The sequence below is a fragment of the Dufourea novaeangliae genome, unplaced genomic scaffold (genome assembly GCF_001272555.1).
Source record: "Dufourea novaeangliae isolate 0120121106 unplaced genomic scaffold, ASM127255v1 scaffold141, whole genome shotgun sequence".
In the NCBI taxonomy this organism is placed as follows: domain Eukaryota; kingdom Metazoa; phylum Arthropoda; class Insecta; order Hymenoptera; family Halictidae; genus Dufourea; species Dufourea novaeangliae.
This window is the reverse complement of record NW_015374017.1, coordinates 1,003,290-1,030,067: the sequence shown is the minus strand read 5'-3', so window position 1 is coordinate 1,030,067 and position 26,778 is coordinate 1,003,290. Positions and strand designations below refer to the sequence as shown.

General features: G+C 39.6%; 1 protein-coding gene across 1 annotated transcript in view; it reads right to left on the bottom strand.

The window, feature by feature from the left end:
- Positions 1-1,803: 1,803 nt before the first annotated feature.
- LOC107188812 (phosphoinositide 3-kinase adapter protein 1) overlaps positions 1,804-26,778 on the bottom strand; it is a 52,140-nt gene continuing 27,165 nt past the window's right edge. The window contains exons 6-19 of the mRNA XM_015577176.1: positions 13,025-13,184; positions 11,879-12,266; positions 11,014-11,310; positions 9,923-10,058; positions 9,820-9,831; positions 9,144-9,334; positions 8,571-8,643; positions 7,882-8,190; positions 6,798-7,217; positions 6,512-6,631; positions 6,277-6,371; positions 5,304-5,523; positions 4,192-4,776; positions 1,804-1,844 (exon numbers count right to left, since the gene is read on the bottom strand). Of these exons, the coding sequence (XP_015432662.1) occupies positions 1,804-1,844; positions 4,192-4,776; positions 5,304-5,523; positions 6,277-6,371; positions 6,512-6,631; positions 6,798-7,217; positions 7,882-8,190; positions 8,571-8,643; positions 9,144-9,334; positions 9,820-9,831; positions 9,923-10,058; positions 11,014-11,310; positions 11,879-12,266; positions 13,025-13,184 (3,047 nt within the window). The remainder of the gene's footprint in view (positions 1,845-4,191; positions 4,777-5,303; positions 5,524-6,276; positions 6,372-6,511; positions 6,632-6,797; positions 7,218-7,881; positions 8,191-8,570; positions 8,644-9,143; positions 9,335-9,819; positions 9,832-9,922; positions 10,059-11,013; positions 11,311-11,878; positions 12,267-13,024; positions 13,185-26,778) is intronic.

Genomic DNA, 26,778 nt, shown 5'->3' with positions numbered 1-26,778 from the left:
TTCAGAGATGTGGTCGACTCTCCGCGGGAACTAACATGACATCATTCGTTGTTTAATGTCCCCACCTGTTCATCGTTTGACAAACATTGGAGAATATACAGGGTGTCCCACCCGATTTTGACATCTTGATTTTCTCGCTATTGTTACTCGTAGCAAAAAATTTTTCAGCGGAGACTTGAATGGTATCGCGTGGAGCATATTCTGATGTTATTAGTTCTTTCGTGAGTGGACATGTGAAGGTCATATAAAGGTCAACTTTGTTTTTTTAAATGGAATGAAGTATTTTTTAATACATCAATCGATGCAGCTGGACATTCGTTGTAAAAAAGTACTAACCTATGTATGCCGAAAAGTTAGTAGTTCAGGAGATATTTCAATTTAAATAATTCTAAAGTACCATTACTGTCGTACTTTATTATCATTCCTGTATATAAACGCTAGGTACGATTCGAGATCTATCTGGTTCTAGTTTCTGCGAAGGAAACAGTCGAAAGGCTTGAAAAACCATATCTTCGTTTTCATTGAAAACGTTCACTTTCACGTTAAATAACAACGCTCTTTCGTCTCACGGTGCCTGGAATCTGAATAATTCGCTAAGTTCGTTGCATAATTCTTCGGAAGTGTTGATTCCTCGAAGACGACCGGTTTTCTCGCAGGGTGGGGGCAAGGAATCGTTTTTGCATGCGTTCCTGGGAATTTGCAACGAAAAATTAATTTTTCGACAGTAGACAAATTGTTTTGGTAATTAGTTTTCATTAAGATGTTCTATTAATTTAATTTTACATCAACTTCTTGTTAAGAATATTGCTTTCGTAATTTATGGGGATCTCATCGGTGGTTTTAGAAGATCGATGATTTTGGGACACGTTCTAGAATTTTCTTCTTTATTGATACGTTTATCATAAATATATATATAAAAAAAGGGGATCCAGTCGATCCGGTAGAAAAGTTACGCAAAAAATGTTTATCGGTCTAATACGTGTTACAATTTACAATTAAATCGTTAAATGCATTCTTGGTACTTGAAACGCGTTCAGTGCGACAGCTTCCGTCGAGAATTCGACGTCTGTACAGAGTATTCGATGAAATTTCTTATTCGATACGAACGACCGCCGCGACGCCATCTTTCTTTACAGTCTATCGGCGTCGGGGGACATTTCTTTAATTGTTTAAACGTTCCTCTAACTTAATATTTAGACACGATGACGTTGATACTGGATTAAAACAATTACTTTGATTAGAGTAGGGAATAGTAGATAAGTATATATATGTGTGTGTGTGTGTGTGTATGTATATATATACAGTTTTTCAACTTTGGCTTCCCGCCAAAACGAGGAAACTTTGATTTGGCGCTCGCTAGCATTGTATTGCAAATTGGATCGAAATCCGAATTAATTAATTAATTATTGTACAACTTAACAATGTAATTGGAGCTCCGAATACCCTTAATCATCGTTTCTCTTAATTTTAAGGTTAAATTTTCTTGTCAAGCAGCCGTCTTGCGACGATTTCGAAGGATCCCTCCGAGTATTAACACGTCATTCGGATTGTTGCATTGCAAAATAGATATTCTACCAATAATTGTCTATATTATTACCTGTTAAAAATCTTGTTAACCTTAGAAGCTTTACAAATGTTAGTTCGATTAATTATTTATCGAATAATCCAATCAGACTTAAAATGTTCGACAGCTATTAAACTATTTTAATTTTACAGACCCTCTATATTAAAAAATAACGTAAACATTTCGAGACACTTCGATTTTTCCGCTAACAATTAAGCTAAGAAGAAATTCCAAGATTTTCATGGAGGACTTTCATCAATGATCCTCGAATCGTCGAGTTCTAAAACAAATACGAACGTGTGTTTAGTCGACGTAAAATTCGTAGAAACTCAGTTCGAAGCGTTTCGAACTCTTCGAATAGCGCACCGTTAAACACAATCGATGGTAATGAAATTCAAAGTGTCGAAGCGTGTCGACACTTTGAAACATTCAAAAACCTCCCGGATAGCACAAAGACGGCTTAAGACAGCTTAAAGGCGTCTCAGACCTAAAACAGCCGTAAAATTGGCGTCCTCAAGGCGTGTCACGTGCTATCAGGGCTTTGGGTTCTTTACACTCGCATGAACATCTTGATAATCGCGACGAATGTTTTTATTAACCGTAACAATTCTATCTAATAACCCGGATTCGAAAATAACGAGTAAAATAATTCCGTAACAAACTCATTTGACACGTACGTGCATATTAACATAAAAAATTCATCGATCAAGTCACGGCTCTGTCTCTCTTCCGGGTGTTCGTGACAAGCGAAATAGAAGCAAAATAATGTACAATAGGAGGCAGAAGAACGGAAAACACGCGCAAATCCATTGTGAAAAACGTATCGTGGTAGTCTTCGTTAACGATCGCCTCCAACTAATTTACATTTCAATACGCTATTAATACTAACAATTATGAGAAGTCGCACGACTGTTTCAGACCGCGCGAATAACTTCGTCGACGAAGAAGATAATCGTCGAAGGCACATATCGTGGACGATCCTTTCTTTTCTGGAAAGTGGAGAACCCAATGGCGTCCGTGGCGGCCATCTTTCTATTTCTTCGTGGCGCCTGAAACCGAAAATTGTCAGGAAAAATGAGTTTTAATTTTTTACGGAAATGTAACTCCACACGAACTCTAGTACATTATTGTTTTGTACTTGAGAACATTACAGCCGAATTCATTTTTGCTGAATAATTCATAACAAACAGGAGGTAAATGACAGGGTACGTTCCCCATTTAGGGGTTTCATTGTTTCATGTATTATAATTCGACGAAAATGAAATTAAACAGTGACATCGAAATGAAATATAAAATGAAAATAGAAGTTATATAATAGAATATACACAATGATTCGCATATTTGTTCGCATACTATCGAAATAACAATTACGTAAATATTCCTATCTACCGATACTTATTGCATTCGCTTTTATCATCTTCCTACGACACCTTCTTTATTTTAAAACAAGATAAACAATATTTTGGCGAAGTAATACAACGTTCCGTGAATAAATTCCTAAGTCACTGAATTAATAACGATGTAAAATGTGAGGTTATTTCATAGCTTATTAAATCGTAAGTTCACTGAAAAATAATTGAAATCGTCATTATCGATTTCTTGTTGTTCTGTGAGTGGTGTACAAAGAAAATTAACAGGAAACAGAGTGACTAAAGTGGAACACCATTTCCTGGGAGATCCTAAAACAGATGTTAAATGATCGATATCTGTACTGTGGACTTACATACTGGACCTCCCCTGAGTTCTCCAGTTCGTCAGTAAAACTTCACACAATTTAACTCCTTCTTTATTATTTTTCGAATGGAAAGATAAAAAAATTGAGCAGCCGCCATGGAATACTAGACGAAGCAAAGACGGGATGAAGAAATTACTCGCAAAGAGCAAGAAGCATTCCTTTTAAGGCGGTTCGAGAGGGTTTCGAGAAACAGTGACGATGAAAGGCCGATTAAGTAACCAGTCTCTCAGTGGATTCCCAGAGTAAAAGGGAACGACCTGGGTGATTAGCTCGAGCGGAATGTCAACGTGCAACGGGGATTTCAATGAACCTCTTTTGAGTCACCGCAAGCTTCTTAAGGACTTGCTTCTTTCAGGGAGATTTCTCGGTAGGCGAACCGTTCTTGCGGACGAGTGCACGTTTTTTATCGTGTTTGTCGAACGAAGGAAAAATCTTGTTCCTCTTGACATATTAGAATGTTCCTCTTGACTTCTATCCTAGGTATTTTATTATTGAAATCGACTCTCATACATTTGTCGATTTTTCGTACTCAAGGTCACATGAAGGTCACCTCCAAGGATAACATTTTTCCTGAGGAAAAAAGTTGTTTCAACTCGTCCTAGAAACCTCTCATTTCCTGGAGTCGAAGTTATTATTGGACAGGCTATACAGAGTGTCCCAAAATAGCTTCGACTCCCGGAAAGCGACCTCTACGTTTTGATAACGGTGTATCTGCGGTGGATAATGACACTAAAATGGAAATGGGGTACGTAACCGCAGAAAACTGTGCCGCAAAAATACATTGAATGAAATGTCTACTCCTATACCTCGTCTGTGGTAACACCATTGGATCAGGAACTATGTAGGTCGGTTATAATACCAAAACCGAAAAGAAACCAAAAATAGATCTCACCTCTAGGTGGTACAGGCGGGGCGGGCGCCATCTTGCCGGCGAATTTGAGGTCCTGTGACAGATCCACGTTCATATAATCAGGCATTCTTGCGCCATCCGTGACGTCCGTGTCACCGGAACCGTTCACCAGGTCCGTTTCCACATACTCCTCGTGACATTTGCTCTCGATAGTGTTCATAGCTTGACATTGACCGTCACCTGGAATCTTGAGTTCCGTCGGTCGTGTCGGAGCCTCGACCTTGGCCGAGTTCTTCGAGGACTCCGTGGTCTGGGTCAGATCCGTCGAGTGTCTCTGCTCGCCGGTCCGTTGGCCTTGGACCGTTTCCGGGAACGGTGTGACGCGTCCAGAAGGCGTCACGTTCATGTAGTTCGCGGGAATGCACATGCCCGGTGGAGGGATTGGCCCTGTACTCGACGTCACCGGGTCGATGTTTGCGTAACTGGTCCCTGGATGCCTCGACGAATCCGGCTCCGGTGTGTCAATGACGGCTGGTGACGGGGTCTGCATCATTTCCAGGTACTTGGGATGGTCGCACGGGGAGCTCGGGGTCTTCGGTTCCTTCAGGGTGTGGTCTGGCTTGAATGCTGTTGGAGATTCGTGGGAAATTGTTAGATGTGGGAATCCCACAGTGGTGGAAATAACGTCAATTGCTCGTGTCGCATTCATCGAGGTATCACTGTATAGTGGATTTCATACAGTTTTTAATTCTCTATCGGAATGTATATATGAAGCACGTGCGAAAGTTTTAAGTTGATAGTAATAAACTAAATCGAAAAAAATAGTCTTCTGTATTATGTGTGTTAATGTTAACCCTTTAACTACTAAGCACTACTATAGTGGCTTCTTACTGCGTGACGTTTTTTCTTGCTTCTAAAGCTATGTGCGTTCGGTGTCTGTTGTGGAAGTGTTTACATATTTTATTTTGTAACTTCACTCATTGAGAAACTTCTTTTATTTTGGGTCAGAACTCGTTTCTTTTCAATCGTAAGGCAATATTATCTGATTCGAACGATCTTCTTTTGTCGAGTAAAATTGTGAAAAATGCGGGCAGGTTGTTTTTTTTGTGTAGAATTAATTATCTGGTTAAATAATGCGGAGGAAAGGGTCTTACAATGAACAGGCAGTCCTGACGGTGGGAACGCGATGTAATACTCGTTGTCCTCTGTCCTCGAGGGTAGCTGCGTCGGTCTGAGATCGAGATCGTTTCCGGTCGAGGAACGGGGCGATGGTGAATACCTGAGCGCTGGTGAATACCTGCCGGTGAACGGTTTCGGCGCTGGTGGTATTTCGTACGACATCACGCCTGGCTTGTCTTCTCGTGCATTTTGCAGCTAGAACAACGGTTTCGTTTCCATTCAGTCTAGATTCACCTGAATCGAAGGTGAACATTCATTTATCGTTCGACTAGCCATTTCTTTTGTTGGGATGTTTCTGGGTCAGTGACCAAAGTACAGATGGTGTTCGGATTATGGAGGATTAACTATATTTCTATGAATTAAAAACACTGTATTTATACAATAGCTGAAATCATTTTTTTTCAAAGGACATTTTGGATGGAAGGGGATAAAAAGAAATGTGGAATTTGCGGAGAAAGAAAGGGAACTCTAGGAGCAAGGAATAGGGAGATTTAGAGGAAACTGGGAAAACGTAGCAGAGGGAAGATATTGTGAGGAGGTAGTAATTTGGTTAAAAGAGATTGAAAGGAAAAAGAGGCAACAAGAAATACAAAAGTTGGGTGTATTAGAATAGGGTAGAATAAGAGAAGTGTTAGGTTAGTGTGTAACAGTTTTATACTATAGAGAAGTATGGAAAGATGTGAGGATAAGGAATTCTAAGCCGAAGAGAAAATACATTTCTTCTTTTCCATCAAAGTATTAGGTATACAAATCGATTCGTGGCCCCAACAATTAATTATTGACCTAAAACCACCATCATTTTTTTCGAGGATTCATCAACTGCCCGAAAAAAGGTATAAATGTGTAAAAAGTAATGGAAAGTGTTTTCAAGACTAGACTGTATTTTTCTTTTTGTGTAAATCAAGAATAAATCTATGAAAAAAATTAATTTATAATTTTAACACATACTCTTCTATCCTCGGTGTCGGAATGGGTCCCGCTGTCGCCCAGACTGGTCCCGCTGCAACCACTCACGGTGCTCATTCTACCGGACGAAGACGAGCCTGAAACACCCCAAAAAAAAGACAGTCTTTAAATACCTGTTCCTTGAATCTGTTTACACTTCGATTGCCTCATTGTATCCTCGATCGTTATACTGTTAATTATCGAGATATCGATCGTTGAAAATATTACTGTTCCGTACTCGATACACTACGAAGACTCAAGCTGCTGACTGGTCTACGGTCCGCCAGGCCGCCATTAACGGTTTCAGGTTTGCCGGCGGTGGACGCGTCGTCATTAGCGTGCACAGAGTCCTTTAAGTCTGTAACAAAAATTGTATACACGATTCGATTGAAAGAAAAAATTGGAAGTCCAGATAGCCATGACGCCTTGAAGACGCCTTTTTTACTTTCTATTTTCTTCAGAACTTAAAACAATTCCAGATAGAGCGAAGGAAATTTTTCTTTCGATTTCTTCTGTTCGCTCACCTTTCTTCCCCTTTGAAAAGAACTTCCTGATCCGGTCGAAAGGGGTCGGTGCCTTCATTTCCTCCTTCAGTCGCTTCTGTATCCTCTCGTACTCCTCTCTCATCGCTGTCAGCTGCCTCTGTTTGTCCTTGAAACTCTGTTGCACGTCGTTCCGGTTCCGCCAGTTCTCCACGAGTCTCTCGACCTCGGTGATCGTGAACACGTTGTTCTTGAAGTCGTTTATGATCTCGAGCAGCTCGTCCTGCGGGCCCGACGGTTCCCTGGACTTTGTGCTGGAGTTCGACGTTGTCCGACCGTACGTGCACGAGGAGTGACAGTTTTCTTCGCGACGACCATGGTGAGCCTCGTGACGATCATGGGTGGGCGTCGCCGTCCTGGACGGCTGCTGGCTGGCTACGTTAGACACGGGAGTCTTGGGTCCTTGAGATCGAATCAGAGAAACTATAGCCTCGAGTATATGATTAAGTGAGTCTGGTTAGGTGATAATTAGCTATTTGAGATGTTCAATCCTTTTGTTATTATTGGGCGATCATGATCGTGGTATGGGATAAAATAAACAGATTTCTGTTTGACACTGGTTGGCGTAGATTAGTTTAGAAAAGTCTATTTGCTTAGATACTGGTGGTTTAGTGATTGTATTATAGAGTAGGGGTGGTAGTAATGGGGTGGTAATAGTGGAGTAGTTATAGTAGACTAGTAATAATAGAGTAGTTATAGTAGAATAGTAATAATAGAGTAGTTATAGTAGAATAGTGATAATACACTAGTTATAGTAGAATAGTAATAATAGAGTAGTCATTGTAGAGTAGTATTTGTACAGTAATAATACTAGAGTAATAATAGTAGAGTAGTAATAGTAGAGTAGTAATAGTAGAGTAGTAATAGTAGAGTAGTAATAGTAGAGTAGTAGTAGAGTAGTAGTAGACTAGTAGTATATAATGTACATATTGAAGCAGCGTTGAGTTGCTCCTATCTCAAATTTCAGGCCATTCTGATGTGTTAAAAGAATTTCTGGAGGTCGCTATATCTTGTTCACCGATTACAAATAGATGATCAAAGTGTACGAATAATAAGGATCACCTACCAGCTGGGTGCATTTTCATGTAGCCTTGAAGGGGTAGTTCAAGGCCGTTCGGGGTGTTGGCCGGAGCCGTGGGGGTTGAAGGACTGACGACGACGGGAGTCGGTGCCGGCACGATGGAGTAATTTGCCTCAATGGGGTTAGTGGTGGTCGGGCTAGGTGTTACTGGTAATTGGCCTGGCAGGATCAGAGACGTTATTGGTCTCGCGGCCGGTGGCACCGAATAAGCTTCGCTCAGTGGTCGTGGACGACAGTAATCTTCCTTGTCGTTATTCGCGTCGTTGGTCGTGTTAGTCGATGATGGGTCCGCGCCTGAAATTCGTCGCTTCGTCAGGCCAAATACTTTATAGTCTGGGATGTATTTACACTACCGCTCATAAGTATTTATCTAATGGTATTCTTAGGTGTACTAATAAGTTATCCATAATAAGATTTACGTTGAACAAATTGGTAAAATGGAATTAATTAGTAGCTTCGAAAAAGCTTATCACACCAAACGGCGGTAATATTGTCAACCGCAAGTCAGCCGTTCTGTACATGCTATAATCTTTCTATAGCGATAAGGGGTTAAATAGCTCACAACGGATGATGTCACTACGCGTTACATACAGTTACTAGATGTTTTACGTCGTATCGTTTAGAACTTCCGACCGCGAAAATCAGTTACACCAGGCTGGAAAAACGATCCTCACCTGCCGGTTGGTCTGTCGTCGTCTCGCTGATCACCTTCAGGTAGCTGTACATGTTGGTGAACTCGTTCATTTGCTGCGATCCATGGCCGAGCCCGACACATGCAACACAAAAGCGAAACGCCGGTTAGTTCGTTGAATACGAAGTTCATTTGGAGAATACATAAACACCTTCAGCAAGTTAGTCGAGTGGAAGAGACTCGATCGGTTCGATTAGATGTATCCCCAGAAGCATGAATCCAGTGTTTCTCGAAACATTTCTTAACATTCTTTAACAGGCGTGTGAACGCGTTAGAAAGCCGGCGGTTTGGTCAATTGTGATACATAAAAAAATATAAAACAATTCCAGGTGACCTATGGTTACCGACGGATTACAGATTGCTATGGTTACCGACTGGGGCGTCGATGACTCGCCCATAGGAACAGGAGGGTTAACAAATACAGTTGATTTCGAAATTAAAAGGGAGAAGGGATCGAAGCAAGGGCTGCGTTTTAGAGGATATAAGAGAAATATCGCGGATGTACCGGTTCCGTTGGACTAACTCTGACGTCGGTTTAAAGGCGATGTTTTTGTACCATGTAGCCGCGAAGCTGGTGGGCCAGTCTCACGTGACCCGCTTGCTCCGCAAGATCGGCTGGCGTCAGTTCCGATACGTTCCTAAGATCGCAAGCCATGTCGCCGCCTGGACACTCGAGCAACTGCCAGGCGAGCCTCTCCAGGCCGAAACGGGCGGCGAAGTGCAGCAACGTCGGATTCTCTTCGGGACCTGGATCATCGTGAAACAGAGACAGTCTTATTATTCCTACCTTCCAGTGATTTTGAGACTATTGGGACATATTTGTGATCTCTATGAGTATCTGGCAGCGGTTATGCTTTTTCTCTGTGTTACTGGTATGCCCATTTTAGTGTTCTTTTCTTGCGAACTAACTGAATATGTTAAGCCCTCAACACAGAAAACTTGTCTTAGAGATGAGCGACCTGACTACGACTACTTTGCAACAGTTTTAGAATAACCAACCGAACATCAGTCTTCCTCACCGTGTATGGAAATTATGTGCCACTTATCTGAACATACTGAAACGACAGGGCTCCCAAAATTGTTCGAACTAGGTTCTGACAGGGAAATAAAAGTTGAGACACTTTTCTAAGATGAGTAGTCTGTAGTCAAGGGTCAAGAATAAGGGGGATTCTTTTTTGCATAGTCTACAAACAACAATGTTATTCGGGGTATGTTTAAAGTCAAGCCCTTACCAACTAGCCTTCCTACGAGCGCAGATCAGCGTGTGAAAGAGCACAATAGAATTACCAGGAGAATAACACAAGCACACTACCAAATAGTACACCAACTACTCACTCGAATGAACCTTCTGCGCGGACACCACACCGCTGGGTGTGGACAGAAGATTAAAATGTGGCGGTACGTTCCGTTGAAACGCGTGTACCATCCAGTTGTCCAACTGTTCGCGATCACCCGGATTGAAGCCGAATGTCTGCAAAGTGATAATTAATTAATGGGGCTAATCCCACTGATTTCGATCGACAGAGACGTCCTCCGAGTATGCAAAGAGGACTGGGCGAATCCTGTCTCATATAAGGACTCGGCCAATCCTATATAACCTAAGTATAGGACCAATCCTATATAATATAAGGACTGGGCCTATTCTATATAACCTAAGGATAGGGCCAATCCTATATGTATAATATAAGTATAGGGCCAATCTTATATAATTTAAGGACAGGGCTAATCCTATATAATATAAGGATAGGGCCAATCCTATATGTATAATATAAGTATAGGGCCAATCTTATATAATTTAAGGACAGGGCTAATTCTATATAATATAAGCACTGGGCCCATCCTATATAACTTAAGGATAGGGCCAATCCAGTATAATATAAGGACTGGACCAATCCAAATAATATAAGGATAGGACCAATCCTATATAATATAAGGACTGGGCCAATCCTATATAATATAAGGATAGGGTCAATCCTATATAATATAAGGACTGGGTCAATCCTATATAATATAATATAAGGATAGGGCCAATCCTATATAATATAAGGACTGGGCCAATCCTATATAATATAAGGATTGGGTCAATCCTATATAATATAAGGGCTAGGCCAATTCTATATAACCTAAGGATAGGGCCAATCCTATATAATATAAGGATAGGGCCAATCTTATATAATTTAAGGACAGGGCTAATCCTATATAATATAAGCACTGGACCCATCCTATATAACTTAAGGATAGGGCCAATCCAGTATAATATAAGGACTGGACCAATCCAAATAATATAAGGATAGGGCCAATCCTATATAATATAAGGACTGGGCCAATCCTATATAATATAAGGATAGGGTCAATCCTATATAATATAAGGACTGGGTCAATCCTATATAATATAATGATAGGGCCTTTCGAGGTGAAATCTTTACCTGGCACATGAATTCCAAGGGATTGTCGTGGGCACGAAGGATCTGATCGAGTTCCCTGAGCCTGCTCTCGCACTTCACCTGTCTCACTCCCAGAGGACAACCGTTCTTAGTTATCCGTACCCCGACCAGCATCGACACTTCCAGGCATCGTTCGGGGATGGAGAACTGCAGGGCATACGGGTTACGTCGTTTCACGTGGGCGATGTCGATCGCCTCCCCGCAGCGATCCACGATCACCGTCACATTGTCCTCCGGTCGCAGGGGATCGTTCAGCAGCGCGATTATCCTGTTGTGACCCTGAAACCAGTTCCCTTCGTTCAGCTCGTTCTTGGAATTATGTTCGGTGAATCTGAACAACTTTCGAGATCTCCGGTGATAGAAGCGATTCTTCTGATCTTATCCAAGGGAAACTCTATTCGACTGACATCATTTTAGAAAATCAAAGTAATCGTCATCCGGATTTATGCAGGAGATATTGAGAAATTGTCAAGAAAAAAGAAATATCGTAACAAAATTACCTACGTAATAATATCCTCTATCTTAAATACCAGCATACCAACTAACAAGGGAAGATCGGTAACCCGAATATTCCGATTTTTTTTTAAACTTTGCAGGTTTGTAGGGGACCTCGAGAGAAGTATAGCGGAATTTTTGTTTTTGGCCCAATTTTAGTTTTTCGGGGTGAAAACATCCTTTGAAGATAGATAAATGTTTCCATATTTCTCTGTATATCTTTAAAACTATTGTAAATATAAAAGAAATTTCGGATGCACGACCGACAATTGGGACGGATCCCAACATACGATACGGAGTTCGGATGCTCCATCGATTTTCAATTTTCATCTGACGACGTCATCGTACGTACCAGCTTCACTTTCTTCGGATGGACCGAGAACGTTGTCTTGTCGCTCCTCAACGCAGGTGGAGGCGCAGTGCCGAGTATACCGACTGCGGCTCCCAGGAGTTCACCGACGAACGTCTCGTCCTGGTCCTTCACGAAGAATTTCCGCCACTGATTGTACGTGACCAGGATCGACTTGTGGGTGTCGGTGATGTGGCTGTCGTGGACACCTAACATCATCGCGAGCACTTTTTCAGTGGCCAGCTGCCTGGAGAGGCTGGTCGCGTGCTCCGGACGGCTCTGAACCCGCTCCAAGAGCACCGGGCACACGACCACGATCTGCAGACGGGCAGATCTGACCCTGTCCTCCGTACCAGACGGAATTGCGTCCTCGACGGTGACGTGACGAACCCTGGAATCGGACGGAAACGATTCTTGTAATGGGAAATAAGCTCTATTCTTTGCCTTACGATTTTTTTCACGATGGCAGTCTTTAGAATTTGACTCAATTTTTTTGGAAGTTAAACACATACTTAAACACGGTAAGTTTAATGCAAAAGATACTGTATTGTTAATTGTTTCCCTGGTAGGGGAAGGTTGCCAAATTTGGATGCTCGGGACAAAATTTGTAGCTTCTAAAGTAATCCATTTTCGACCTAAGACCCCTAATACTTTTTTGAATAGTAAGTAGTAGACTTCAGTTGCAAATCAACCAGAAGGTATGAAACAGGAAAATTTATATGGAACTATCTTCGATCACGTTTTTCGTCTCCATGTAACTGTTGAATATTACAACATTAACCCTTTCACTGCGGCCCCATATGCGCGGATCAGTCACTGGCAAAAAATATACGAATAAAAAAAATCTAAATTCTATGTTAGATCGGTTTAATAAAACAGTAAATGTGTTATAGTAAGAACAATTTACAGGGCGTATATATACGCCTTTAGTAGCGAAAGGTTTAAATTGTTTTTTAACATTTTCATAGCGGACCGAAGTTTTAGTAATACTTTTTCATAGAATAAAAATTTCCAGAGTAAAAAATTTTTCTTTAATTTTGTACGGGGATCGTATATATTTTTTGTTACATAGTGTAGACGCAGCTTAATAGCTAGTAACAACGTATGTACTTATTTTATTTTGAAAAAAAATCGAAAGGTATTAATTACTTGAAAGGCGGTCGGCCCTGCTGTCTGCTGATCTGCTCGAAACACGCCGTGAGGTAATTCACCCACAGGTTCGAGATCTCGCTGTCCTTGCTGGACACGAAGAGCACGTCGTCTTCAAGGTGCGTGTCGATCTTCGAAAGCCCGGTCGCTGAACGGGACCCTGTGAAAATTATATTTTAATTAGCAAACGAAGTTATTCTTCTGCACACTCGAATCTTCTCGAGAACCTTCAATTTCATATGTTATAATCGAAATTGGGATTCTTACGGATAATAACATTTTATAAGTTTTTTATTCTCTTTAAATATATTATCGAGTTCAGAATAAAGCAGGAAGCTCTTGTATATGATGAAAGGTTTGTCTTTCGTTATGTTTTACATAACTCTATTGGCTATAAATGCAGAAAATCCATAGTTTGTTTGTACAAGAATATCTGCAACACCATTCGAATTTCAAAAAGATCTCAGTTTTACACGGAAATTCGTGTTCTCGTTATTTCTATGGAGTCAATTTTCATATGTGAAGTTACATTAAAATATTACCATTGTCACAGTAAATTAGTAAATTATACCCCCGCAGTAATAATATTTTGAACAGAACGAACACGTGAACAGAGAAACTATTCATTTATCGGAGAAGTCAAAGGGTGGTTGAGCACTTTTGCAATGAAGTCAACTTGAATAGTTTCAATATCTCCTTAAAATCTCGAATCTCTTTAAATACGTTCAATATTATTTCAAATACATTTTTCACGTTTTACAGTCGATTTTAAAGTTTGATAATTCTCAACAAAAATTTTTTTCCTATTTTTCCATTTATCGAATGAGACTACCGCGTGGTAGTAACGACAGTCACTCACCAAGGGTTGTAAATAATAGAAGGGTTACAATTTTAATAAATCAAAATCGCATTGAAGTTGCTTTCGAGAGACAATTATAACGCAGCTTCGATCCCGTACAGATCGGCGCCCTTCTTGTTTGCCAACGAAGGTCCACGGCAGTTTTAATTAACCGTCACGCTTAATTTCCGCGGGCTATTAACGTATTACCGGCTAGACACACCTTAATTTGCCTTTGCCTCGTAAGGTGGGCACAGCAGCGTTCAATTTCATTTAATGCGACACGAGACACGCGAGCATAACCCGTCCCCGACGACGGTACTAATAAAATAATGGGCTTTTAATGCGTTTGTTCCTCGTTCATTCGAGGAAAATAGCATTGTTGGAATGTCTGAGCCACGCGATGGCATTTCTTCCGCGACATGCCTGAAATTACATGGATCGAGGAGTCGAATCTTCCTGGTTTTAAACGAAACCATACTTTCCATCCTGCCGTTGTGCCATTTTTCTACGAAGACGTACATTTATTTCTACGAACGAAGCACGCTCGAAGAATGAAATCTATTTTAGTAATTTTCGGGGGTAATTTTCGATGAAACGGGACGTATTTTTTTTCCAGTAATTTCGGGGGCAATTTTTGAAGTGACAAGACGCTTTGTTCGATATTACGTGAGTTTCTACGAAACAATTGTACTTCTTTTTTTCCGAGGGTCATTTTGAAAGTGATTTCAAACGTTCATGAAACATTCACGTTTCAATAAAAACAGTTACGAATAGATTATTTTTAAACATAATAACGAGAAACATTAACTTAACGATGTAAAATTAGTATGCTTCCCAAATAACCTATACAACTGAGGAAAACTGAATATTTCAAAGAACAGTGGAAAAAATGGTAGATTAAACGTGTCGCACGTTCATCAGTGAACTTTTTATATATAACTTATCATTTCTGTCGAGTTAATCATTTTCGATGAATGAACTATGACTAATCTACAGGTCGAAATTCGATTGTGCGTGAAACGATTCTCCGTTTTCTTAGCAACCTTGAAAACGTTCCAAACGACACAGGATCACAATGAACCCCGTTGAAAAAACGTTCGCTTATCTGAACGTGTAGCGATGCAACGGCTCGTAACTTTATCGAGTGTACAATGCCACCACGTTTTAGTGGGATAAAACGCGTGCATTCTCTCGTCACAACGGAGGCTTTTGTGCCGGCGATACCGATATCTGGACGGCTGTGGCCACACCGGGGTTTCACGGCCGAAAATAACCGGAAAAAAACAGTCACAGTTCTGTTTTTTTTTTTTCATCACGGTATAATGAACTCTTCCACCTCCACATTCATTATCGACTGTCGATTCAACAGGACGGAGAAAGTAAAATTCTTTTAGACGAAACAACACGTTTCACTGATTCATGAAATACGTTATTGTTGGAAAAAGAGTTAGGGGATCTCTACTCTTGTCGCAATATATGGTGTATAATATATGGACAATTTTTTTTCATGAAAATAGGACTATATCTTATTCGACGAGTCGAGTCAGTAATTATGAACAAAGGAGGGTAATGATTGGATTGCGGAGATTTATGGAAATATAGAAGAAATACTGACAGCTGAAAGTTAAAAGTGAGCAGAATTTTAAATTCTATGCTAGAGACTGATAGTGAATAATGATACAAATATTGAAGGTAGAAACAAATTAATATCTTCCTTCAAATTGAAAGAAGCACTGTTTGAGGGTTCCCGCTCCATTATTAACAAAAAACGATTTATTATCTACTAGATTACTACTTAAATAGTTGTCAATGTTTTAACGTGATACAAATACGTATCCCAACCATAATGTCAGATGCTATCATACGTGCAGGTGGTTATGAAAGTGGTCCAAATAAAAAATCTAAACAAAATTGAACGTATTGTTTATTTGGTGTTTCATCGATTTACGTTCTTCAGTCGAAACTAACTTGCAGGATATTTAATTGACTTAGGCCACTTTCATAATCACTGACATATATGCGACGCGATATACAGGGTGTCCCAAAATAGGTGTAAGTTCATGGAAGAGGTGATTCCTAGGGTGATTTGAAACAATTTTTTCGTTAACGAAAAAGTTCTCCGAGGATTTAAAAAACCCCGACCAATCAGAGCGCGAGTCTGCCGGCTGAGCTTCCGCGGTTAAGCACGACAGACTCCTCTCGATTATCGTCCCGCCAGGACAATAATCGTATAGGGAAAAATGCTTCAGACCCTCGTAAATTCGTTTTTTGTCCGAGCCTAGGCAACAAAAGCAGAGGGACAACAAAGTATGCGCTTGATAGGTTCCACGTTCCCCACTCCCCAGTGGTGGGGATAATGACTGGACAATAATCGTGTAGAACAAACTAGACGATAAACAAGAGGAGTCTGTATTAATGTGTTTCTGCCTTAAACCCTTCTTCGATGACAGTGCAATGTATTTATAAACAGTGGTGTAGTGACAGAAAACTGTTCTCTAATGTATTTTCATGTTCTAACATTTTCTCCACGAATATTCGACTCTCAGTATCGAAGGCATTTAAAACACACGTGGCGCCATCGAGGCACACCGAAATCGAAATCGTGATAGTGGGTTGAATTATGGGAGGACGGAAAGGTTCACGATCTCCACGGGGGTAAGCGGGTCCGAAAATAACCGGGAACGGGGTAAACTTCCATTTTCTTCCCCCTGGTTTCTGTTCGTCCACGGTTTCCCGTGAAAACCGCGGACAAATAAACGCGCTGTTAAGAATAGAAGAAGACCCATAGTCGACGCGAAGGGCTCGTTTCCGTGTTCGTAACACGTGGTTACCATCTAAAGAAACGGGCTGATGAAAAGATTTCTGTAACAACGAAAAAATTTCCAACATCTGATTACAAAAACGGAGGAAACATCATTCTAGCTAGAACAATTCCTTGATTCTGAAAATTCTTCACTGTATTCGAATTAAAAGATAGATCGAAGGATTAAATGAGCTTGCGATGATCTTTCTACGTTGATTGATTTTAACACCTTTAGTACCAGAACTATACGAGACCTTTCCTAATATGAGACCCCAGCCTATCTCCGTTAAGGAAAAGTCTTGAACGTCGCAAATAATCTCAAAAAAGAATAACAGATAAAAAGGTACTTCGTCATTTTTAATCGACGATGAAAAGATCTTACTTCTCTAATTAGTTTTTTGGGTGAAATCTATAATATAATAATATATTCATATATGTATATATAATTATATGTTTATATTGCATAAGAATGTTTAATATATTTATTGTTTGGGAAGCAAGATTTCTGAACTTTTTTGTTTTTCTTTAATCCCTACAGATAATTTCGAAAGTTACTGTATGTTATTTTAGCAAATTTAATCCCCAACAAAACGAGCCAAAAAGATCGAAATCTGTTGAGAATTCACCGAGTCACGGAATTTTGTCCACAAATAATTACTTTGGAACCACTGTGCGGCCGGATAAAAAATCCTTCGTTCCGAGTTTGGCTTTCGCGGACGCCATTTTGTCGAGTCCTGCGGCCGCTACGTGACGCGCGTGGGTTCCGCTTTCGGCGCATCCGGTCTCACACCGAATTAATATAGTCGCGAACGAATCGAGCCGGGAGCCGTTATCCGTGTGCTGTTCGTAACACGATTCCAGCGGTCTGGTAGACAGGAAACCGAACTAGAAAAGCATTTTCGCAAAATACAACACTGCCAATTTAGTCTTTGGTCCCGTTAGGTTGTTTCGGGGAGAAAAGATTCTTATCCACAGGCCTGGATTAACGATTCAAAGAATTTTTTACCTGTTGGTCGAATAAACGCGGGAATTCCAATTATAAAATAGAATAATACATTTCATTTTTATTAATATGTAACATTTCGAAGTATGTAACTTGTTTTGATCGAAGATAATGCAATAAAAAGAACCTAATAGCATTTAGCGAAGATATTTAATTTTTAAAGAAATTAATTGGAGAAGAAAATACATATTTAATATAATTTGTTGTTAGAAATTGGATTTCATGTTTTAATTTTTGCAGTAACCATCTATCGTCTGAATTTCATTTAGCTGAAAACAAAATTGAAAAATGTTAGAATAATAAACTCGGTAAAATATTTTTGATTTCACTCAATTATCCTTTCCTCTACATTTATCGTTTCTTTCTCTGTCTGAATTTAATTTGTTCCTCCCGTTGATTTAACAACCAGCACCGAAACTCCTACCGCAACCAAGTAATATAAATATCTGCTCAATTTTCATATTCTGAACATTTTTCCACCTATTTCGATCTGCAGCGAAACGTTCCCTCATAATTATCATTCATCATCCGAAATTACCGCAGTTATATCCACCGTCCTCCCCCCTCTCCTCGTGAAACTACATCAAGCAGCTAGAACGAGGACAAAAAATTAAAAAGTGTACAATCTAAATCAACGACCGTACATCTTCCCGCGAGTTTCATCGTGGTCTCCTTGCATCCGTTCGGTCTTGACTTTATGAAACAGCCACGCAAATAACTCGCGGTCGGATCCAAAAGCGCAGAAGAAAAAATAAAACAAAAAGAAAATGAAGTGGGTGGGGGCAATGAAGCGTGGCGGTGCGGTAAAAAGAAATGTGCATAAATTAGAAAGAAAATGAGACAAACTCACGGGTGACGTTGGACAAATCCAGAAAGGTTGGCCGATTTCGACGACGCGAACGAGGCGTTTCGCACGTGTTCGCCATATTTTTCTGGGGGACAAACCTCTCGAGCATCTTTTACACGGCCGTCTGTTGTTTATTCGTACGTTTGCACCTCGAAGATCGTACACACGCGCGTGCATTTACAAACGATCTGCATTTTTGCTCATCGTTACACGAAACGAAAAAACAGAAACGAGACCAGAAGGCGAATTAAATGAGAAACAAGAGTTTAAAGGAATGGTGGACGCGCGCGCGATCTATCGATCGATCATCGACGTCTGATCGATTCGATACGACTGAATCGGCGCGGAATGGCCATCGTCGAATTCGAATCGCCTTTCCCCACCGCCGTGCAGCCGCTGTTCAGCGTCATTGTTTCCACGCACAGGCTCAGAAATCAAACGATGCCCATAATTAAACTGGACGAGCGTCGAATTTTAAAATCCTGGGGCTCTGTGTCTGCGTTTGTTTTTGATTTCGTTCGTGCTGAAACGCCTGACGACGTGCGTCGATAGTGTTCTTTGTGCTGTTTAGAAGGAAATGAATAACTTTCTATCGTATTGTGTGTATTATTTAATAACTATTGTACCTTCGATGAAAAGTTCTTTGAATCTGGAAGAACGCGTGTTGGGTATACAGAGGTTAATTATCGGCGAACCTCTGTGATTTCGACGGTACAGTAAATGTTCGATGAGTGTCCGAAGGCTTCTTGGTACGGACAAGGAAAGATTCTCAAGTGTAACGCTGATTTTTGTAATGAGGTTTAGCACAGTAATGGAGCTTTTAATTCTGGAGCTAGTGATATTTAGTTCAGCTACATGTTGCTGTTAGTTTATTAAATATTTAATATTCTTTTTGTAAATTACTGTCTTTATAATAAGGAATACAAAGTTGAATTGAATTCGTGAAAAAAAAGTGGCGTTGCAAAAGGGCCTTCTAAAATTTGGTATCGGGAGTTATTGAAATTTATGCCAAATTAACATTCGATTTAATATTTATTTCAATACTTGAAATAAATTTACCAAGTGATAGGGGACTTTTCTTCTACGCCACTTCTTCCCCTAATGGAAAACGAGTTTGCTCATGGATATACTTCGGTTCGAACGATCGGCTGGATGAGAGGAGGTTAGGTTATGGCATAAAGATGGCGGCGGTTGGGGCCCCAATTTGTATTCGTCGTGGGTCGTCGTAGCCCGCAACGCGATTAACATATACTGCATATCCTGCGCGCATCGGGTGCATCAGGACACGACGACAACACGCTTTTGAATGCACGAAAATGTGTCTGCCTCGTGGAATTCTCGAAGGACGCTTTATAAATAATCCCCAACGGATTCCAAGCTTTCCAACCATCCCCTCGTTTTCCCCCAGTTCGGTTTCATTAAAGCTGCCCGCGGAACGTGCGTGACCGAGAATCATTTCTAGTTTAGGCTCGAAAGGAACACACTCGAACCGCCGTATCTCAACATGCTATCTAGTATCGTAATAATAACACTACATAACAATAACATTGTTATCTAGTAATGCACGCTATAGGTGCGTGAAACAGTAATGGCCGCTGCATGCGATTTGGGTATCGCGATTTTATTTTATTTTGTAGACGGGGAACGGAACTTCTGCGGAAAAAGTGGCAACAAATTCGATTGTTCGATGTTGATAATGATTTTTGACGGTAAAACTGTCAGACAGAGTAGCGAACAAAAAAGTTGCTACTTCTTCGATTTGTTTCACTTTTATTATTTTTTAACGTCATTTTAAAACTTTAGTACCTATGTGTTTAATATAGGTATATTATGATACAGAGCTGTATAAAAATTAGTATATTAAGGTTTTAAGTCGATGTGAAAAAATAATAAAAATTAAAAAAACTAGGAAAGTAATAGCCTTTTTTATATGCTACTGTATATCAGATTAATATTCTGTTATGTGAACAGTCAATTAAAAATAGTGAATATACTGGTTTTTATTATTGGTATTATTTGCGTATTACTTTGCGACATGTAATGATCTATTTATAAATGTTTCATCGTCGACAGGACGAAAGAACGTCAGAGAATCATTACAATTTTTAATCGAGCTATTGTTGTACCTCGATGTCGAACATATTTAACGAAATTAGCATTAGTGTCCTTAAAACGATATATGGAACACTGGAGCACATTTGTAAACAATTGTGGTCCGAGTTTGGTGCGGTGGAATTTTGCTTAATTGATCGGTAATTGTCAAGGAAAAGATTGTTAAATATGACAGGCCTTTGCGTAACGATTGCAGACATACTCGAAGTATTGTCTGTTTAACAATATCACCGTCTTGTTTCATAAATACATAATTAAGTTTCGTATCGATGACTACCACTAGTAATATCATTATCAGTGTACATTTACAATTTTGTTTATGGAAATATTATTACCTATGAACGTACAATAAATAGTAAGTATTGATAATAACCAATGCAGTATTTTTTATAAAACAGAATCGTTTAAAGATTCACTACTCTTGTTAAATACCTCATGAAACCAGAAATAAAAATTTACCAATTGTATAAAAATCATCACTGTGCTTGTGCATATTCATTTATACTCCAACCCCATAAACATCCTCCTTCCAGTTATCCCGGAATAATTACCACAATTATAAAAAAAAAGAATCAAGTCAAAAAATTCTAATAAAATGAACAAAAATCGAATCAACATTACCGAAGTACTCCATGCTCCGTTTCGCGTAATGGTTCTCCTCCTTGATCTTCATTTTCCCACCTATCGATCACCGAAATTGCCAATTATCCCCGACAACCGATCAACAAGACCACTTTCTCTGTCCCATAGCGCACTTCGAACAGCGTGATACCCTCGGAATGTTCACAAATACCAACGAACAATAATTAACAGTCCACACTATGTCGGAAACAATTCGATTTTCCTGTTCACGGTAGAAAGACTATGTTTTGTTTCGAAGAGTATTAAAATTGTACGAAGGAGGGAAAGATCGGAGGAGCTCATGAAAGTCGTCGAAACAACATAACGTCCGGCTGGAGCGCGGCGCGGCTCGTCACTGATCCGTCCAGAGAGGGTTGTTTGGGAAGATGCGGGGTCGCTGAGCGTCGCTGGTGGGATAGAGCGCATGCGCGGCGATCTGCGCAGACCCCGGCGTCCGAACATTTCGAGGGTCCACGTGGGTCCAACCGCGTGTGGACCGCGACACAACGGCACGCGACGCGAAAACCAAACGGCCCCGGGTGTGTTTCATGGGAACCGGTGGGGGAGGTGGAGGATTCGACGGAAACGATTCTCCCTTAATGGATGAAAGATGAATTGTTCCGTGGAACGATAAGGTGAGCGAGAACGGAATGAAAACGTTTCGTTTCTTGTATTAACCGTGGTATTCTCCTCGTTTACGCATCACATTTTTATATCACTCGGATAAAATTATTTCAGTACCTGCACATTTGAGATCATTTAGATATAAGAGATATAGATGTGAGGAGAATAGAAGGTTAATACGAGAAATAGTGAATGTTTCAGTAATAAAATTATTGTATGAGATGTTGAAATGATTTGTTGATCTTATGAACAGGTATTATATGTTTTTAAATATTTATTGAATACCAAACGACGAATATTTAAAAACATAATACCAATCGAAACGAAATCTTTAATTCGGATTGTATAGATGCAAGGTGGAACAGCAAGGTGGTATCATTAGTTATTACTTTGGTATCGCTAGTTATTATTTTGGTATCACTAGTCATGAATAGTTATCACTAGTTATCACTATACCTCTTCGTGTGTTTCCAAAAGGATTTGACGTTTAAAACTCACAAATGTCTATGCCGTTTAATTGTCCACATGTCTGTATAATTAATAATACGCGCAAGTATCGTACGAATAATTCAGTAATACAAAAAAAGGGCGGTATATCGTTTAAAGAATATTTTAGTCTTCTTAATTAATTGTAATTGTTCCTTTTATCTTGTTCCACGTATCCTACGTGTACTTCTCGGAACTTTCGCCGTCTACGCGTTTTTCTCTCGTTTTATCGTGTTTAGCCCTCTCAAATAATTCGCCAGGTGAGTCTCCCGTGGAGCATTACTTTCTTCGAAGATGTTAATCGACGTCCAATTAGTAAGCTACTCAAAGTAACGAGCGGTGCCCGATAAGGCCGCGGACATACGAATCGCGAGGTCTCGAACGTCGATAACCATCGTGTGTACATTGTTGCGTCGACCGGGTTGGTGGCTTAATTAAAGATTAATTGGCTTAATTATGGAACAGACGGACTTGTACCGAGACACGGAGCTGGTTTACCATACGACGCGACCGTTTCCTTCTCGAGGTGAAACGCGCGGGATGTTTCGGAGCAGATGCGTCGACGTGTATCGTCGCTATCGCCGCAGATAAAGGGCCGAGAATCCTAAGTAAATAACGATTCCATCATGCAGTGGCAAGGGGAATCGTTGACCAAACATCCTCACGGAACTATTGTCAGATTTTCGAGTCGTCGAAACTGGGAAATAAATTTTTCGTTTTTTGTGAAAAGAACGGAATCGGTTTACCTCTGAGGGGGTGGTTTATCGGTTCGTGGAGCTATAAGGGGTAGTTTTGATGTGTTTCAGGTCAAAGATCGTACCCATTCCTTTATTTTTATATTTATTGCCCAACGATATGTATATTTTTGATTCAGTTCAGGGGATTTGTGAAGCTTCTGAGGGGGTAGTTTTGTCGTTCTTCAGGCGTTGAATATTCTACCGTAAGAATTAGTATTTATAGTAAGACAAATGATAAAATAAATTCGGGCGTGTATTCAACTGTATTCAATTGTATATTCAAACCACACCTGGAATATAGTGTACCTAAATGTTTCCTTCATCCAGTAAAAAGGTAACGAAGACACAGTGTACGAAATGCTACGAACTTTTCGAACGAACCAATAGAACGTGTTGATATGTGACTCTTTTTAGACGTTCGACGATGTAATTAGTCGGGTTTCTTTTCGCGGGGAGGCCCGTAGAGAGATTTTCTCAACGAAAAACCTTGAACAGGGCCCCCATTCACGAAGAAATCGAAATTCCAACGAGTCCGTTTTAGGCGGCTCCCTTTCACGCGCTCCAATTTCCGCCTCTCGTTGCGTGCGTCAACTAGTAGGATAAATGTCCCAATTATTGTCAGTGCCCCTAATAATGTCACTTTATTTATTTTACTTAAAAAAAATGAACATACAAAGAATTGCGAACAACAAATTTTCTTATCAAATTGGAATTCTGATTTCCATAAAAACAAGGAAATACTCGTACTTGTATGTATCTGATATTTAAAATTTAATTTTGAAAATGAATTGTTAAAGTATGTAAGGATTACATTAATTTTTGAGGTGACAGGTATAGGGACACTGTGATTACTCGCAGAGTTTAATTATTTATTAATTAATCTTCATATTTAATGTATGAAACTATTTTTTTTTAATGAAAGGGATATTAAAGAATATTATGTTCCAAACTGAGATGATTTCTAGATTAAATAACACACGTGTGCCCGCGAATCCCACGATTTACGTAGCAATACCGATCTCTGTATGCGCGGCCAATCGACTATTGACGCACTAATGTCTTTCCATTCGTGGTACTGTATGATCGTCAACCATTTCTAATGAGTACACTTATGGAACGTTTGCGTTTATCTCATGAATGTCTTACGGAAGCCTCGAATATTTGTCTTGTGTGTCCTTGGAAGGATTGTAACTTAACCTGTCAAGTCCTTGTGAAACATACATATTCATCCGATGAATTTTTTACCATAAACTCAGATTTATTCGACGAGTCCTTTTGAAAGCTTCGAATATCTTCCGATGAATTCCTGTGAAAGCTTTGAATACATTTAATGAATCCTCATGAAAGTTTTAAATTTATCTAGCGAGTCCTCATGAGACCTTTAAATTCTTATTCGATGAATATCGAACGGAAATTTCGGATTTATTCGAATTTACTCCAGTTTTTTTACGGAAGCAAAGGAGTATTTCACGTGATATGGTAGATTTTGTAACGAAAGAGTAGAACCTTCGAAAGAAAAATAAATAACTAGGAACGGTTGATTCGTATGTTTTTGGGCAATATAGAAGGATGTAAATATACAGGGATACGCATAAAACGAGGATGAACGGGACGCGTTCTACGACGGGAACCAAAGGTTCTGGACGGTTTTTAATGGCCGTCAATTGCGTTATATTACTTCCGCTGGTAAGCGTTTCCTTCCATAGAAAACAAGCGGAGAGATCGTTTTGGAGTGCGCGCGGAGAATGACAAAGAACGGCTGAATAATTACTTGACAGTACTATTTTATAGGTTTGCGTCTTCGGTGGACTATACATCGTATTGTTATTGCCTCATAGTATTTCGTGTGTGTTCGAAACGAAGCGTTTATCATGTACATCAGCGATCTATCGAGTATTCTACTCAAAAGTGCATTTGTTTTTTTCCTTTCCATATAAGGTAAATGTCCCGATTTCTACTCATATAAGCGTTTACTCGTCATACAGAAGGTGTACAAAATTTGTCTGTGGTAAACATTTACAAAATAATTGATTCATTTCTAAATAATAAATCAATTGATGCAAAAAATATTTCGAACAGACACTTCAAGATGTTTAATTATTAATAATGACCAATTAAATACAATGCTCTAAATGTCTGTATTTCTGCTCACGAAAAAATAATTTTCTACTCACCATTTATACCAATTTCTGCTCACATAATGTTCCATATTCCGATAAGAATAAATTGTATACTCTTATAGAAAGGTATTATAAAATAATAGTGAACGAATATATAATATTTATATTTATAGTTACTATTGACCTATCAATATATTTCTGACAATTCCTTTTACTGAGTGAACCTAAGGGACATGAGTAGAAATTGGGACATTCACCTTCCATATTCCTGGTACAGTTCTATAAAAAAACTTCCTTGAGTTCATGATACGAAAATAATTAGATAAAAAAACTAAGTACCCTTCTTTATCTACGGTGAAACCTGTGCTAATATAATCTACGAATAAAACACAGTTTATCGTGGATCGACAGATCTAGCTCTACGTTCCACAAAATTCTAAGATCAGTTGACACCCAACGGTCGAAAGAAGTCGAAAGTTTTACTCGAGCAATATCAAAGCTACAAATTGTCATCCACGGTTGCTGGCATCGCGGGTTCATCTTCTTCGGGTCACGCTGGTCGTATACTTTTTTTTCCATCGAATGCAAGAAGCAACCGGGACAGACCTCCTGCTGTTACCTTGAACTTAGATAAGCGGCCTTTGACCGGACCTGAAGACGTTTAACGTGCCTGCACGGACACAGCCGGACGAAATATATTTTATATGACACAGTTGGGACGCGATAGTAATCCGTTTACGGACCGTCCGTTTCGACCCTCGGCGTACTCTCTAATACAGAAATTGGGCCTCTCCAATTAGAGAGACCCAAGGAGGAGTAAACGGAGGGACAGCGAGAGGAACGGGAGCGATTCGAGTGACCGAGGAGAGAATACACAGGGGAACAGTCGATCCGTTGCCAGGGATTTAAGAATTGATTTTGTGTAATCTAGTGCTCCTGATCCTGAATATGCCATTACTTGATTGGCTCTAGTTTTTGAGATATATGTATGTTTTAAACACTTATGCAAAATGAGGAAAAAATTGAAACAGCAATTTCTATGATTCTGAATTAATTTTATTTATGAAATGCTATAAGAAGGGACAGGGTACTTGTATTGGAAGTATTAGAAAGTTATGGAAAGGAATACACAATCATTTCCATCAATTTCACCTCTGAAACAATATAAAATGACTTATTTTATTGTTTACATTGGAAATTACTAACCAGAAAGTAAATGAATTTCACATAAGGGTTTTGAGAAGAGGATAGGTAACAAAAAAGCAAAGTACAGATTTGTCTCGATCATCGTCTGGTTTGCGGATTTTTATGCAAAATAAAATTTTATAAAGTAACTCTTGAAGACCAGAACAAAAGTAGGAATTTCGATCTTCGCTTAATGTGTTATTGAGTTAAGAATAAAATAGAAAAGTCGTTACATTCGATGGAAGTTTAGTCTTTTATTGTATTTCACTGAGCTCTAGAGTTTATAAATGCATAAAATCCTCAGTCTACTGATTAATATTTACCAGCCGCTACGTAAAACACGCGCCAGCGAGTGAACAGATTCGGGAGAGCATG